Genomic DNA, 17923 nt, shown 5'->3' on the forward strand with positions numbered 1-17923 from the left:
TTTCCACAGGCAGTTTCTCAGACCTAGTCCTTCCAGATCCTGTTTGGGAGGTGACTTAAGGACATGGTCTCATGCTCTGCCTCTAGTGACATGCTTTTTCTCACCACTGGGATAGAATTTCTAGGGAAACAATGGGTGTGGTAATTTCTTAGTAAGTGGCTTTGTGTGTGTGTGTGTATATGTAGTGTGTGCATATGTGTATGTATGTATGTATGTGCGTTTGTCTGTATGTATGTGTATGTGTGTGCATATGTATATGTGTGTGTATGTATGTGTGTGTTGTATATGTGTGTATGTGTGTGTATGTATGTGTATATGTGTGCGTTGTATATGTGCGTGTGTGTGTGTGTGTATGTGTGTGTGTGTGTAGCCATATAGGTCCATAGTTCTTACTACATACATTAAACAGCTGGCATTTTGAAAGCTCTTTATTTGACTCTAATTGCAGAGCCACTAGAAATTATAAAAATGGTAGAGAAAGCCCTGTGTGCCGTGGCCCAGCTTTCCCCACTGGTCCTGCATTGTGTAATCACAGCACAGAATTAAATCCAGGGAAGCAATGCCACTGCATACTGTCATGTGTAGACTAGATTCGGGTTTCATGGGATTTGCATGTGATTGTGGGGTGTGTGGGTGTGGGTGTGTGTGTGTGTGTGTGTGTGCTCTCGGATTGTTGGAAGAGCTGGGTACCTAGCTGTCTGGAGTACGGCAACTGTGCACTCACAGGCGTACCACCCTCCTCAGGCAGAGTGGCCATGCCGACTCCTCTCTGAGTGCTTCCTCAGGGATCCCTGACTGACCAGCAGAGGGGCACAGTGCAGGCCGGGCACAGCCACAGTTTTATTTCGCCTCTGACTTCATCAGGCTTAATGATTTCATTTCATGTTCGGAAAAACGTATATCTTTCTCATTGAAACAGTGACCAGATTGCAGGAGGGATGTCTGGGAATGAAATCATTTGTAAACTGGCTCATTCTCTTGTCCTGAGAGTAGGAGCTGTCTTCTCTTTCTCCTGCTGTTCCTTGCCCTGTTTTGCAAGGCCCAGGAATGGCACAGTGGGAATTTTCTACCTGCCTTCTTGAGAACATTGCTTTTGGTGTGAGAACCCATCTAATCAAATCGTAGCACACAGGAAACCCTTTCTTAGGACTTAAAAATCACCAAAAATGGAGGTGGGAGCTTTTGGCACTCACAAACCGGCCCTGCACCTGTAACTATGATTTGTTTATCGAAATGAGACCATTTCCCCCTCACCCTTTAAAGAAGAAGTCACCTGAGTGAGGGTAGCCAGCCGTGGGGCATGCTGGGACTTCTGTTCTGGATGGGGCTGTGGGCTGGCAGGGGCTACATGGAAGCCTGGTTCTTTATTTTTTATTTATTTTTGGATATTCTCTGTATTTACATTTCAGATGTTATTCCCCTTCCCCTAATCCCATTCCCCCTTCCTCTCCCATTGCCTCCATGAAGGTGCTCCCTCTCCCAACCACCCTCTCCCACTTCAGCACCTTGGCATTCCTGTACACTGGGAAAGGAACCTTCACTGGACCAAAGGCCTCTCCTCCCATTGATGCAGACAATGGTATCCCCTGTTGCATGTGCACCTGGGGCTGTGGGTCTCTCCATGTGTGCTCAGTCATGGGTGTTTTAGTCTCTGGGAGCTGTGGTGGTTTGGTTAGTTGATAATTTTGTTTTTCCCATGGGATTGCAGACCCTTTCACCTCCTTCAGTCCGTTCTCTAGCTCCTTCACTGGGGTCCCCATGTTTAGTGTGATGGTTAGCTACAAGCATCCTCCTCTGTATCAATGTGGCTCTGGCAGAGCCTCTGAGGAGGCATCCATATCAGATTCCTGCCAGTAAGGACCACTTGGCATCAGCAATAGTGTGTGGGTTTAGTGGCTGCATATGGGATGGTTCCCAGGTGAGATAGTCTCTGGATGATCATTTCTCCAATCCCTGCTCCTTTATTTGTCCCTTTATTTCCTCCCATGAGCATTTTGTTCTCCCTTCTAAAAAGGACTGAGGCATCCACCTTCTGGCCTTCCTTCTCTTTGAGGGAAGCCTGGTTCTTAACAGAGCCCTTCTTACGACTGCCTCCAGGCAGCAGCCAGTTGAGGGTATCACACGATCCCACCTGAGCTTCAGGGGTTCCAGTTAGGTCTGCACCCCTTTATAAATTGCAACCACATTGAGACAGGGAGGGCTTGGGAAATGCTTTTTTGAGTCAAGCATCTCACTCACATCCTATATGGTCCTGCCTCCTACCCTTATCTGGCTTCATCTTTTTTGTTGTTTATGAAAAGGCTCAAACCCCCCTGTGCCTGGGTTTTCCAGGAGAATGGTCGACATCCTCTCTGCCACCAGCTTAGCTCATGTAGGGCTGAGTACCTTAAGAAAGGCCCAGGCTTGACCACTGGTGGTCTGACTTTTGGAGGACAACTGGCAAATTTTCATCTATCCCTGCTTAGCAAGCCCAATCCATATCCAAAGTCAACAGCTTTCAGATACATTGTACCAAGACTCTGACACATTCTCTGTTGTGTTCTGGCTGGGGCCATAGATCATTGGGAAAGTAATGCCTGTGGCTCCACCAATCATCTGTTTCCTTGGGGGAGGGGATGGGCCTTATCCCTTAAGTCTAGAATGTGTCTGACTCATTCCTGAACTCACTAAAAACCCGGAGTGGGCGGGGCTGAAGTTAACATTCAACCTGGGCCACCCTCAGAACCTCTTCCTTGTCACACCCTCAGGAGAGAGCCTGCCAGAGCTGTTGGCTACAGCTGAAGCTGTAAATGTCATGTGTTCAATCTCTCCTCGCCACGTGTACTGCGGGCACGCTTGTCTAAGTGACCACCCTCCTGGACTTTGACTACAGCTTGGTAGTGGCTTTTCAGCTTCACCCTTGCCTCCTCTTTCTCTCTCCTGGAAGCCTGTGTGGTGCAGGCTGGTGACCTCATTCCCCTTTGAACCCCCTCCTTCTGCTGCCTGGGATCAAGCCACGCTGTCATGTAGCTCTTGCTGGCTCGATCTCCTAGTCACATGACTTTGCTTGCTCCTACCTGAACAGACCGTATTCAGCCCCACTTTGGACATTTGAGTAACAGTTGCCACCTAAAATGTTCACCCCCCCATCTCTGTTTGGTTTTCATCTCTACCTCCTCCATCCCCTTGCTCAAATGCCTGCTTCCATGACCGCCGGGGCTGAGATCGTGACCTTGCCTGGCATTATCTTTTTGGTCTCCTCCATAGGCTGTAACCACTGGATGCTGTAATTACATAGCTCTATTTTCTGATTCCCTGTAGACCTGTGCTCCGGTGGTGATCCTGCTATAACAACACACTGTGCCCTCACCCCTGCTGCCACATGGGGTGGAGGACAGGGAAGTGTAGAGCTGGCCCGGAGTATGCCCTTGGCCCTCTGCACAGTGGCCCACTGGCCATAGCTTCCCAGATGGCCTGTCATTTGGTCTGGGGCTTCAGAGTCCCAGTGACTTCTCTTGCAAGCACAGCTTACTCAGCTCTGCCTTAGTAGGTCGAGTCTGACCCTCCCACCTCAGGTCTTCCTGGTTTAGGTTCTTTGACCTAGAATGCTTATTGTCCTACACTGTCTCAGCCAGTGCCACCAGCTTCTGTCAGTAGGGGCTGCCTTACCTCCTGCCACCTTTCTTGGGTCCCTGCTGAAGTCCTCCCTACACTTTGTCAGTCCAGATGGCCATCCTCTCCTGTCCCAACCACAAAGACGTGTGTGTCCATGAGCGTGTTTTATTTCCACAATCGGAAGTTGCCTGTCTCACCTCTAGCTTCCTAAGCCTTCCACGAGTCCCTCTCCTGGGATGCGTATTGTGCTCAGCTAAACGAAGCCAAGATTAACCGAGCCTGTGCTGACCGGTTTCTTCCCCAAATCTGGCAACTCACGGTTGGAGACCTAGTCCCTCTCTTGAAGGTGGTTGTGTGGGAGACAAACAGTCACAGTCACCCTCTATTTTCAAGTCATGTGCCAGACACTGTGGGAAGAATCTAGCTGCTCTACTCAACTGTGCCTTCTAAACTTGCCGATGGGGAAGTAGACTTGGGGAAGTAGAATGATCCATCTCAGGTCACACAACTACTAACCACGGAACTGGTATTTAGGGCTGAGTCGTTTGCCTCCTCAACATCATAGTTAACTATTGGGTTAGACAGTTGCCTGGGGTTATAAAGGTGACTGTTTATTATTTATTTATTCCATGCCATTTACCTAGGACTAAGCTACTATGTGTATATCAGGCGCCTCACTGGGGTTTGTCACAGAGGAGGTGACATTTGGACAGAGACTTGATGGCTAAGCAAGGCTTTCACAGTCAGAAGAATGGAGATCAAGATATCAGAAAGGACAGAGGGAGCTATAGCGCTGGGTGGGGGAGGAGGGTTGTGCGACACTCTGGCATCCCTCCGTGTGCAGGATGGCTGGCAGGCTGCGTGCCACCTTCCTGCAGCAGGAAGTTAAGAGGCTTCCAAGGCCCAGTCTGCGCTGATGAGAAGAGGCATGTTAACTGACTGCCGGCTTCCACCATGGGATGAAGACGCAGACCAGCGGCATGGTTGGTATGTGTTTGAAGTTCTTGCTTGCACTTGAAGGCTGAAGGTCAGGTGTGAGCAAGGTTATTCAGGATCACGCCTCGAAGATTTTCAAGGACCACACTAACAGTAGTGCCTGGTCTGCATACCTGCTAAGAAGCTCTGGGGCGTCGTAGGTGGTTATTTATTTATTTATCTGGTGTGGGGGGTGGGGGACATGTACATGCCAAGTTGTGTGTGTCTGGAGGTCAGAGAAAAACCTGAAGTGGAGATCCACCCCCTCTTTTACCACATGGGTTCCAGGGTTCAAACTCTTGGCTGCAAGCGCCTTTACTTCCTGAGCCATCTTACCACTTCGAAGTATGGTTTCTTAATAACAAAATTCCATCCCGATAAAATAACTGAGATTTAAGTCAGAGTTTGGATCCAGGCTTGGCTTGGCTTCATGGAAAAAAAAATAAAACCAACTCCTAAGCAAACTGCATGTGTGTGTCTCAGGATTATTCAGGCCAATGACGTGATGATCCATTTCTAATTATAAGCTATATATTTGGACTTAAAAAAAAAACCCACCGACTCAGTCCCCCTATCCCCAGTTAATCACAGTAGTCTGAGGCTTCCAGTAATAACACTAATTAGTGTGGCTCCAATCTGCATTGCCCTTTACAATGAACAAAACACTTTTTCCAGGCATATTGTCTCATTTAATCCTTACAACAATCTCAAGGGAAAGACAGCATTACCCTCATCCTCTTCCTAATGAAGGAGAAAACGGAGGCTCAGGGAGATTATTTAACTGGAGTCCAAACCTTCCTTCTTTCGGCTTTGCTATGCCGCCTCTCTGAGATATGCTAATGCAGCCCTAACCCAGGTCCTAAATTAGAAGGAAGACTTTTTTTAAAGTTGAATTTTTATCGATGTGAATCATGTTTTCTTCACCCACTGGACTTTGTCTCTTTGAAGCGATTGGGCTGAGCTGAGCAGCCTCAGAAGCCCGGGGTAGGGAGGCCAGCGGAAGGCAGCTGGCTTCTCTCTGCCTGTGTAGAAATATGCAGAGCCTTTGTTCCTGCCTTCCTCAGCTGAAAAGGTAATGCACGTACCTGGTGAAAAATTCAAACCGTGTAAAGAGGTTTAGCGGGAAGGAGAAGTTCCATCCAGCCCAGTCTTCTGGTCCTTTTCCCAGAAGCAAACGAGGTAAAAGCATTTCTTGTTTCTCCTTCCAGAATAATCCTCTGCACATAGAAGCATTAAGTTTAGCTCCTCGTCTTCCACACACAGATGCTAGCCTAGGAGCAACTCTTCCTCACGCTAACTAGTGACACAGTGGAGTTTTCTCTATCAGATCATCGGCCTCATTCTTTTTGACAGATCCTTAGCAGCCCATTGCCTGGTGGTCTATCGGCTATTTAACCTGTCTTCTTGGACGGGAGGCAGGTCAAGGGAGTGTGCCTGTGCTCATGTATGTGGCGGTGCATATACCAGTGTGCACATGTGGTGTCCAGAGGTCGGAGGTCAGAGGTCAGAGGCAGGTTCCCATTCCTCTCACGAGCTTATTGATTTGACTAGATATGCTGGCCCAGCAATCTCCCGATTCCTTCTGTCTTCATCTGCCTGCCCTGGGACTATGGTGAACAATGGTCGTCTAGCTTTTCTGGCACAGGTGCTGGGGATCTGAACTCATGCTGCTGTAGGAAGCAGCTTGCACACCGAGCATCCCTGGTCTCCACGAAGGGCTTTTCTTTCTTTTGCTTCTAACAATGTTCTTTCTCTGAACATCCTCAGGGAATCTTTGTGTGTTTGGAAGGATGAATTCCAAGGACCAGGGCTACACTCTCAGGACTCCTGAGAATGGAGATTCCACAGATGTCCAAAGGAACCTGCTTCACCACCCAGACAGACACCTTCGAAGGCATTTATGACTTAAACCATCCCTATTAGAACATACTGATTTCATTTTCACTCTTGGGAACAGTGCACCCAATATCCCCTGCCTTTTAGGGACCTCTGTGTGGAAAGTATTTCTTCTCAGGATTGAAACATTCTTCCTCCCTAGCTTCTGCTAGCCATGGAGATTCCTGGCAGGGAGACACCCAATTGTTCCATGTACGTGCTGGGGAGCTTTCTCAGTGGTGTGTTCTGCTGTGTCTGAGGCTCATCCTGAGAAGGACCTCGATGCTTGGTGACAGGACCCTCCCTAGAGTTAGGATCCCAGGACTAGATTCCTCTAGCCCCTACCCATCCACAGATAAGACTAAGATATGCAACAGGGACTGGGAAGAAGGTGTCACTAGGGCATGATGACCTGGGTTTAATCCTCAGAACCCATGTAAAATGCTGGGTATTGTGGCACCACACCTGTAACCAGGGAAGTGTGTGTGTGTGTGTGTGTGTGTGTGTGTGTGAGTGTGTGTGAGTGTGTGTGTGTAGGACCCCTGATATTACTGGCTAGTCAGTCTGGTTGAATTGGTGAGCTCAGTGAGAGACCCTGTCTCAAAAGAAAAAAGGGGGGGTTGTGGGGGCAGGGAGAGGAGCCAGGCATGGTGGTGCATACCTTACATACCAAGCAGAGGCAGGCAGATCTCTGTAAGTTTAAGGCCGGCCTGGTCTACAGAGTGAGTTCCAGGACAGCCAGGGCTACACAGAGAAACTGTCTTCAAAACAAAACAATAGAAAGGAATAAAGGAAGACTACTGATACTGATCTACACACACACTGACACACCATGCACACTCACACACACACACACACACACACACCATGCACACTCACACACACACACTCACACACCATGCACACTCACACACACACACTCACACACACTCACACACACACACCATGCACACTCACACACACACACATACACACTCACACACCATGCATACTCACACACACACACACACACACACACACACACACACACACACACACACCAGGAGGGGTAGGGGTCCAGGTCTACCTCATGGGTAGGATGTTAGCTTCCTGCTGGAGCAGGGTGCTGTTGGGTGACTCCTTCCACTCATCCCAGCTGTGCTGAGCCAGGCTCTCGGCAGAGAGTGAGGCAGAGGGGGTTCAAGGCAGCATTAATGAACTACTCAGTACGGAAATGTGTCAGTGTCTCGGCAGCCAGTAGGCATGGCAGCTGAACAGCAGCCACTGTTCTCTCAGAGTGCTTGTAAGATGTAGTTTGATTAGTGAAAACCCCACTGGCGTGTTGTGGGGAGCTCCAGTCTGAGTCAGAGCTGGGCCTCTTATTAGCTACACAATTTTTATCAGGACACTGACATTTTTCTTCTCTCTAAATGAAGGGATTTGCACCATTTAATATCCAGGGCCTCTTGCTCCTCTAAAATTTGAACAAACAAAACAAAACAAAAATTTAAGCATTGCCTTTATAGCAGTGTGTGTGTGTGTGTGTGTGTGTGTGTGTGCACATGCATATAAATGTTGCTCCCTCATTCTTCAACCCCATCTCATACAAGAAGAAGCAAAGATTAGAATTAAGGAAAGGATTTGAAAGGATTATTTGTCTTAGGTAGTTTGGCTCACATTCTAGAATTATAAAAGAGTGTTGGGAAGCAGAAGGAAGGACTTGATTTCTACCTTGGATATAGGTATATGTGCTCATTTATTCACTTTTATATATGGTGCTCCTATTAAGCAGTGGACACTTGTCTAGGCTCTGAGAATTAAAAGGAAGGAAGGAAGGAGGGAAGGAAGGAAGGAAGGAGGGAAGGAAGGAAGGAAGGAAGGAAGGAAGGAAGGAAGGAAGGAAGGAAGGTAGGTCCCTACTTTCATGGACCATGCAGACAGAGACCATTGGATATGTCACTAAATGTGTCTTGGGATCTAACTGACCTGCAAAGGTTTTGATGGCAGAGGACACTATCACTTTCTAGTCTAGTCCTGTGGTAGACATCATTCATCAGTGACAAACCATCCTTGACACATGACGAATTGATTTAGGAGTTTTCAGCTTCTCTCTGTATGTGTGTGGTGTGTGTGTACCTGTGGATGCAGGTACAGTCATGTGTGTGTACATGGAAGCCAAAGAGGGTACAGAGTATCCTCTTTTATTGCTTTCTTCCCTATTCCTCTGAGATTGGGTCTCTCTCTGAACCCAGAGTTTGAATTTTGGGGTTAGGCTGGTGGCCAAAAGGTCCAATGCAAATCAATGCTGGGATTTATAGGCATGCACAAGATCATGGCTGGCATGTTACACGGTTACCTCAATGTGACTCTAGGTCCTCCTGGTGGGCTAGCATAGACTCCTAACCACTAAACTATCCCTCCAGCCTTGGGAGTTTTAAACTTTTGACAGTGCAGAATCCTACCTACACAACTGTTGTAATTCCCCACCTTTTTAGTACAGTATTGGTATGAGCCAACACTTCATTGTAAAGTACGTTTTGTGAATGATATTTTTTTCAATGTTAGGCTAATTTGCATATTTAAGCACATTTAAGGTAGATAGGCTAAGCAATAATGATCTGTAGATTAGGGTATTATGTTCCTTTTTTGTATTTAATTTTTTTGCTGTTGAAATTGTTTGGGATATAATCCCATCATAAGTCAAGGGACATTGGTCTAATATTTTCAACAGCCACTGTCAGCTAATGGACAAGCCTATGTGCTCTCCTGTTAGATGGATTCTAAATGGTCACTCTTGCTAATTAGTTTTACCTGTAAAGATGATACAGAGGGAAAGACACAACAGAACCATTAAAGCTAGAGTTGATAAGAACATATCCGTGCCTTTGATTTTGTTGGACACCAAAACCATGTGCATTTGCAAAGTTATTTTAGATGTTTTGTTGAGAGTTCTCTCTCCACAGTCCTTGGCTGTGGGGCACTTTGACTCTAGGGTGAGCAAACCTCTTTCTTGAAGCTGTTTTCCTGGTGTCTTGCTTCCTTATGTGTTTCAGGCTTCCTGGCACAAATGTGGCTGTCTGGCCTTTTCTGCCTCTCAGCACGTAGAAGCCAAGCAAAAGTTGAGCTCGAATCAATCGTTTCAGATGAGCTATCCAGATTCTAATGACCTCTTTGTAGTATTTTCATCGACAATTTCCATCTCCACATGTACCACACACCAGCAAGTCCTCTGTTCCCAGGTGGAGCTGAAATTCATTTCATAACTCAGATGCTTTGAAGGAGCTGGTTTGCTTAATCCCATTAATATATGTATGTGATGTATGTGTATGTATATGTACACAGACACACAAGAGCTAGAGATTCTAAAAACTGCTTTTGGGATTTTCAGATCATATTAAACTCAAGGTACTTCTACGCTTACTACAGTTTCCTGTTTCTCCTTGGAAGTGAGCTGAGCTGATTAGCATCCCAGGCTGAGAATGTCCGTAACATGTACCGATACTCTGCATCTGATGACTCTTACAGAAACCAACTCTTCTCCCCGAGAGTCCCTGGAAGAGTAGGCTGTTTCTATCATTGAATTATGGATATCCAAATCCAGGAGAATTTTAGGAACGAGAAAGGCATGGCGGCTATTCCTAGGCCAAGTGACTATGGAGGGTAGAAATGTACACTTAGCCTTCATTAAAGCAGTGGTTGTCAGATAAAGAACTGAGAGTCTGATTTCCATGTATGATTTGTCAAGGACATGTCGGTGCTCTAGAGTCCCATGTCTGTGAACAAATGTAGAGGTGAAAGTGCTGATGTCCGACTTGATCATTTGTCATAAAGATTACTGATACGACCTTTGAAATATGCATATCACGCTGCCTGACATACACCGAATGTTAGAGACCATGTTGGCAAAGCGGGTGCCTCTGTTTCCCAGTCTGTACACTCATAATAATGAGGATTCAACAAGGTAACACATGTGTGACACTTACAGCAGTGACTGTACTATCAGGAGTTCTGTCTAAGTGATAACATCCTTGTAGCACAAATTGAAAATACTTTCTCTAGCATTAGAGAGCTGCATGCAATGTGGTTAAGAACACAAGAGATGGAGATGAAACTAATGGCACAGTGTGTTTGACCACCTTGTGCAAGGCCTGAGGCCATCTGGAAAATGGGTAAATGGATGGATGGATGGATAGATAGATGGGTGGGTGGGTGGGAGGATGGATGGATGGATGAATGGATGGATGGATGGATGAATGGATAGATGGGAAGGTGGATGGATGGATGGATGGATGGATGGGTGGATGGATGGATGAATAGATGGGAAGGTGGATGGATGAATGGATGGATGGATGGGTGAATGGATGGGTGGGAGGATGGATGGATGCATGGATGGGTGAATGAATGACAGAATTTAAACCTAAACATCTATCCTTATAGCTTCTGAACTTTGTGAACTTAACTTTGGACTTCCCCTCCACAGAATGAGACTGATAACAAAACCACTTTCTTCTAAGACTGTAATGAGAACAAACGGGGTAGTCTTGCTGATGAGCATAGCCTTGTGGTTCCTGGATCAGATTCTGTATCCCACAAATGCTTGTTCATAATTTTAGGCTGTTGCTTTAACCATTTGGCTGGAACTGAGGGCACCAAGGAGGGTGTGAGTTGGTAAGGGGCGCTTCTCTGGAGAGAACTCAAGGTGACTTCTGTGATGTTTGCAGATGTGGTTACCCTCCTCAGCTTCCTCTATGCTTCCAGCGGAGAAAACACCGGCATCGTGAAGAAGCTCCCAAAGTTCCAGAACCGAGAACTAGAGGCCACCCGAAGCCAGCGTGTGGACTACCCCATGTAAGGGTGGGCTGCTCAAGTGGGATGGGCAGGCTAGTGGAAGAATCCCTTCCGAAATTCTTTGCACACGGGCTTAAAGAGAATCGGAGAGCCAGGAAACTTTAATGTTAGGTGGAAATTATTTCTACACATAGGAGTCTTCTATTTCCCTCTGTCTTTATGGGCAATAAGGTATTGAAGCCTAGGTCTGCTGAGGCTTCAAGTGCAGTCATCCACAGCCAGCATAGATTGTAGTCATGGCCTTGGCCCGTTCAGTCCTGGAAGCTTGGATGAGCTGCTAAGACACTCGGGGCCTCTGATCTCCATTGATTTCAGCAGAATCCACATCTATTTTTCCTTCCTCTGAGCCGAAGACGCTGGAAATGGCTTCTTGCTCACTTCAGATCAGATGGATTTAGCCGAGTGATTTAATTCTTCCTGTGCTGCTGGCGGTAGAAAGATCTTGACTCACTCGCTGAGCGTATGTTCTCGCTAAGCTTCCTTGTAATAACTTATCTTCATGAGCTTGCTCAGCTGGGTGGGTCAGGAGGGAAGTCTGTGACACCATCTGTTTGCATAATGTGACACTGACTTGAAGGCCAGCTTAGAAAGCCTAGAATATTCTGAAAGAGTTCTCTGGCTGTATCCTCCATTGCCACCTTTAACCGAGGCTTCAGATTAGCTCCCGGGTTAAACGGGAAAAGCAGGATGCATTTGTTGAATGTCGAGGCATGTGTCAGACACCAAACACTGATTCCCTGCTCCTTCTCTCTGAACGACTGCTCTCTAACACAGCCTGTAGCCTACTAGTGTTCAGCAAGTACTCCTGAGTTACCGATGCATCTAAAACAGTCCCAGCTGAGTTGGCTGCTGTTATTTTATCCTCGTTCCTTAAGTCACAGATGTACAAATTTTCCTGTGTGTATGTGTGTGTGTGTGTGTGTGTGTGTGTGTGTGTGTGTGTGCATTTTGTTTGTGTGCAGGCACACATAAGTGTGCATGCATCTGGAGGCCAGAGGTCAACCTTCAGCTGCCCAAGTTGAGTCACCCAACTTGCTTTTGAGACAGGGTTTCTCACTTGCCTGGAACTTGCCAACCAGGCTAGGCTGGCCAGTGAGCCTCCTGTCTCTGCTTCCCCAGTGCTGGGATTACAAGCAAGCTCTGCTACTCTTGGGTTGTTGGGTTATCAAGCCGCCACAGTTTTAGGCAAGCACCTTACCCACTGAGCCATCTACTCTTCCATAGTGTCTTCTTTTCTCCCTCCCCCAACTGAAATAGCCCTGTGCAGGAATGGGATGCTTAGACGAATTGTATCATCTTAGTTGGCTAGAACTGGGCTACTGAAGCACCCAAACATGAGAGTTAGCATAGTGCCTTTGTGTCCACGTGTTATGTAGGGAAGCCATTTGCAAAGCACTGCATTTGGGGCTTTTATCTTTGAAAGAAACCAAATTGCTCAAAAAGCCCTAATTATGTTTTCCCCCTTCTAATCACAGATTTTAGAATAGCTCCTTATCACATCACCTCTTATTAAAAATCCATATTTTTATTCCCTGTCTTGCTTTATCAGCCTCAATCAGGAATTCGGGTTGCTGGTATGTGAGCATCTCAGAGAGTCCTCCAAACGTTTCGGCAGGTAGAATGTCAGCGAGCTGCATGTGCAGCTAAAGTCCTATCTCTGCAGCTCCTGTAACTACCTCTTTTGTCTCAAAATCGCAGGCTTTGCAAGCTGATCTCCCATGATGAACACTAAGGCAAATCCACCCGTTCGTTAGAAAGAAAGCAATTTACTTGGTCATTGTTAACTGTAATTACCTGTTCTTGGATGATATCAATCTGCAGAACTTTCTTCTGCCTCCCTCCTTCAGGGTCACTGTTTCACTGTGGCTTTATTTACTCCATCACTGCGAGGCCAGCCTCTGTGGAATTCTGTACTTTGTTGATTCTAATGAGATGTACGGCACGCCTTCTGTGTTTCTTACGGAAGACGGTGAGTAGAAACAGAGCCGGGGAAGGATCTTATGGGTTTCTCCCTCTTTCTCCTGGCAGAAGCATCTGTGCGGGATAAGGAAGCTACTGCCAGTGCCACGGCTCTAGGTTAAATGTGCTTTATTTTGCAAGCAGCCTATGTGATTGTATGGGTATTGTAATTATGCCACTTAAATGTGTAATCCAATAAAATAGGAGTGGGAAAGAGAGGCTTGTTCCTTCCATTAAACACACATACTCACACACACACACACATACACACTCTCTTTCAGACACACACATTCACATACTCTCTTTCACACACACACTCTCACACGCACACTTTCACACACACACACACACACCCACACACTTTCACACACACATTCTCTCTCTTGAACATACTCACACACACAGACACACAGAAACACACACACAGACACAGTCACACACACTCTCTTTCACACTCAAACACAGTTTCACACACACACACACACACACACTCATGCACACACACACACACACACATATGCAGTTGATTATTTTTGGGTAGACTCATCAAGCAACCTTACTAAAAATGATTCTGGAATTATGACAACTGTACAAAGTTGGAAAAAATAAATTGGAGAGATACAGATGAATTTTGGGTTCAGGTTGTTAGACAAAGGTATCTTTGTTTTCTTTCCATTTGGAAATGGAAATTGAAACTAGGAACTGGGTGTTGTTTATGCAGTCTTTTCCCCCCTTAAGGGCTCAGAATAAATACCACATTTACAAAAGAATGTATGTACAAATGCATTTTTGGGTGTTGCCCATTTTGTTTTGTTTTATTTTTCCCTGCTCTCTCTCTCTCTCTCTCTCTCTCTCTCTCTCTCTCTCTCTCTCCCTCCCTCCATCCATCCATCCCCCTCTCTCTGTCTCTCTGTCTCTCTCTGTCTCTCTCTGTCTCTGTCTCTGTCTCTGTCTCTGTCTCTGTCTCTCTCTCTCTCTCTCTCTGTCTCTGTCTCTCTCAACAAAGGACTCCCTGTGTAGGAAGAGGGGAATTTACTGTGTAAGGCAGACTGGCCTGGACTGGAACTCTCAATCCTCTTGCCTCCATCTTTGGTGCTGGGATTACAAGTGTTTACCCCAGGGCACCTGACTTGGCTTGGCTTCTGTTTAAAGGAAAAAGGGGTGTGGTTTAGTGTTCTTAGGGTTATTGAGAAAGGATTGCCTCTTCATACATCATGAGCGTTCCTTAATTTCATGACCCCTCTTTTTTCCCCCATTGTAGGCAGTTTGCATATTCAAATGCATCTCATCAGAGGAGAAGATCTGGCTGTAAAAACAAAATTCACCCTCCCTCTGAAAGAGTGGTGCAGACTGGATATCTCTTTCCACGGAGCCCAGGTACCTGCATTTACTCTGCCTGGAGTCCTGGGGGCATCTCTTCTGAGCTAAACACTGTTTCAAAGGCAAAGAGCCACAAAACCTGGGAGGGAATTTGGCAGCCAGTGTGCCCTCTATAATTACACAGTTGCTAAACTGCACTTTGTAGATGGAAGTTTAAATCATAAGACTCTCATCCCATTTAATTAACTTTTAAAGTGCTTCTTCCCTCTCTGTGGTGAATGAGTAAATAATATAGCCTGCTCTGTAGCCACAATTATCTGGGTTATTTAGTCCCCCTTCCCTGGGGAGGCAGGCTTCATGCTTTTAAGTGTCAAAATCACATCGGCCATGTTTACATGGCCTTACTATATCTAAAACTCTTTTTTTTTTAAAGGGAATTTATCGGTTAGTTCAGCTTAGATATGATTAGACTGCTTTTGGCAGTTGAAACAATTGCTTATGTTTGGCACTAAATACACTCATAATAAACCAGTGCCTCTAAGTGGTGATGGTGGTAAGAGGGAGGGTCTTATTCTATTTTGTACATAAAACATTGCTCATAACTCTTTCAAACCCTCCATAACAGAGGATTTTATGGATTGTGGGAAATGTGTTGTTGTAATTGAAGACGATTCCATTTCTCCATCGATGCAGTGCCAGTATGCTAGCTTTTTCTGGTTACTTTATTTTCTCATCAGCTTTTCTTATTGATTTGTGATTTTTTTTTTTCCTGGAACAAAACTGGAGGAGGCGTTTTGTTTGTCTTGTGTATCAGATAACACACGGTCTTCCCTTAAGGTTCCACCATTCTGTGTTCTGAAGAGAAGAAAAAGAATTAATCAGGCCAGCTCTTGCCACCTTCCTGAGAGGACTCGCATAAGATGCTAGCTGAGAAGTTTTTGTATGTTACCTTTTCCTTAGTGACATAGCTGAGGCCCGTGTCACTCATGTCCCTGTGTGTATGAAGCATACCCCGTGCCACCAAGACAGGCATCAAATCATCAGAGCAAATGCATAGGTCTGATTCTGCACCTGCTGCATGCAAAGCTCCAGCACCAGGCTCCAGTTACTTATAGACTATTTGTGGAAGTAACATTAAGCACGTGAAGAGAAGTCATAAGGCAAGCTTAATTGCCAAATGATTCATATTGATTTCTAGCAGGAAGACAGCGTTCCATGCTGGGAAGCTCTAGGAAGCATTCACATCCAAGGCTTTTATGTTTGGGCAGAATTTAAGTGGAAAAGAAAGGAGCAGGGATTTCTGCTATGATTGGGAAGTTCACCAATAAGCCAAGTTGACTGGTGTTAGTCTGTTGCTATAGACCATCCAGACACAGAAAAAAAAAAAAAGTTAATTCCTCATGGTTTTGAAAGCTCTTGCCGGCACCTAGTGGGAGCCCCACTTGCTGTGTAAAGCCTGGTGTGGGCATCACTGATGACAGCCAGAGAGAATATTCCACCCGAGATCTCTCTTTTTCTCTTCTTAATTTTTTATGACATCGATACACATATGCTTGGCTTAGTGTGATGTATGAGATGTATATGTAAGTGCAGGAGTTCTTATGGCACTTCTATGGGGGTCAGAAGGCGACCTACGGGAGTCAAGTCTTCCCTCTGCCAAGGGCAATAAAGCTCAGGTCTTCAGCCTTGGTAGATCCACCCTTACCCACTGGGCCAGCTTTTGGGTCTTCTCGTCTTAGGTAGCAGCTAATCCCATCAAAGACTCCCATCTCGTGGCTATATATGAATCCCAGAGATTTCACCCCTAATTCCCATAAACATGACGTTTAGGAATTAATTTTCTAACATATGAAACTCGAGAAGCATAGAGAACTAATAAAAATAAAGTTACGTCTTTGGAGTTAGAACGGGCAGCCGCTTCAATCTGGACTTTAGCTTGCAAGGCAGTAGAGAACCATAGTTTCGAACAACCAAAGGATACAGTCAGTCCCTTAGGTAGACAGAAGAGCTGCCTGGTGTAATGTGTGGTGCGGTGAAGCCACAGAGAAGTAAGAAGAGCAAAAGGTGAGAAAACAAAAAATCAGGCCTCTGAGTATGTGTGTGTGTGCGCGCACAGCATTCGAGAGCATGTGTGGTGTGTGTGTGTGTGTGTGTGTGTGTGTGTGTGTGTGTGTGTGTACTCTTTTGCCAGTGGGTTTCAGATACTTCCAGACTTGTCTTTCTCGCCGCCTCCTCTGGACTCCTTCACGAGAATAGGTGTGAACCTCTGGTGGGATTGCCGTACTTACAGCTCTGCCCGGGTAGGTCAGTCACTTAAAGTAGTTGCTAAGAAGGACAACTGGGAACTCTTCTCACATGCCCTGTGACCGGTAGGGTTGGTTTCTAGTGGTTTTATTTGAAGGATGATTTCTACGTCTTTGAGATTCTAGAAAGGTCAGGATACATTTGATGAACACTTCCTGTGGAAATGTCTGGGGAAAACCGTCCCCATTGGTCCCAGGGACTCACACAGTAGTCCTAGATCTAAGAAGGGCGGTGGGATGGACAAGGACTGAAGAAGGCAGAGCGCCAGTCCTCCCCCTCCCCCACCCCGCCATGGGAGCAGACAGACACATCCAGTCACCCTCCGGCTTGAAGTCTGGAAGCATAAAACCCACTGGCAGAAACTGCATTGTAGATATTTTTAGGCACAGCATCCAGTCATTTGGGGAGAGCTAAATTTATTAAGGCTCAAAATATACACAAGGCTAGTAAACTGTTAATTTTATTTTTGTAGAAATTAATCAGAAGGACAAGCGTGTTTCATGAGTAATTTATACCAGGGATCGTAAGCATTTGTAGCGTGGGGTGTGCGGCCTCACCTGACCTTTATATTTCTCTCCCAATGTAGATAGTGGTCACTGCCAGCATTGGATGGGACTTGAAAAGCTACCATAATCAGAGCATTAGGTAAGTGTTATTTTCATCCACAAGTAGCCTGTTGTAGGGCTAAGGTGTCTTCATGCCGTAGCTTTCAACCCTAAGATTTATTCTGCACACTGCATTCAGCTTTTCCAAGCCAGACTTTGTTGTTTTATTTATTTTGTTCTTGGTTTTACATTTTCTTTCCTACCTACCCCCTCACGTGTGTGTGTGTGTGTGTGTGTGTGTGTGTGTGTGTGTGTGTGTGTGTGTGCACCGCACATGCATGTGCACAGATGCCATGGTGTATATGTCAAGGTCGGCCATGTTGTACATGCAGAGGTCAGCCACCAAATACACGTGGAGGTCAGAGGTTAACCTGCAGGAGTTGGTTCTCCCCTTCCACCATGTAGGTTCCAGGGATCAAACTCATGTTGTCAAGCTTGGTAGCCAGTGCCAGAACCCACCGAAC

At 46.0% G+C, this 17923-nt stretch overlaps 1 protein-coding gene across 1 annotated transcript in view; it reads left to right on the plus strand.

Moving 5' to 3' along the window:
• Window positions 1-17923, plus strand: part of SEL1L3 (SEL1L family member 3) — a 108488-nt gene that overhangs the window by 14575 nt on the left and 75990 nt on the right. Inside the window, exons 3-6 of the mRNA XM_080936079.1 lie at window positions 11145-11271; window positions 13119-13240; window positions 14492-14607; window positions 17441-17499. Of these exons, the coding sequence (XP_080792205.1) occupies window positions 11145-11271; window positions 13119-13240; window positions 14492-14607; window positions 17441-17499 (424 nt within the window). The remainder of the gene's footprint in view (window positions 1-11144; window positions 11272-13118; window positions 13241-14491; window positions 14608-17440; window positions 17500-17923) is intronic.

This window comes from Micromys minutus, assembly GCF_963924665.1.
Source record: "Micromys minutus genome assembly, chromosome: 1".
NCBI classification, from domain to species: Eukaryota; Metazoa; Chordata; class Mammalia; order Rodentia; family Muridae; genus Micromys; species Micromys minutus.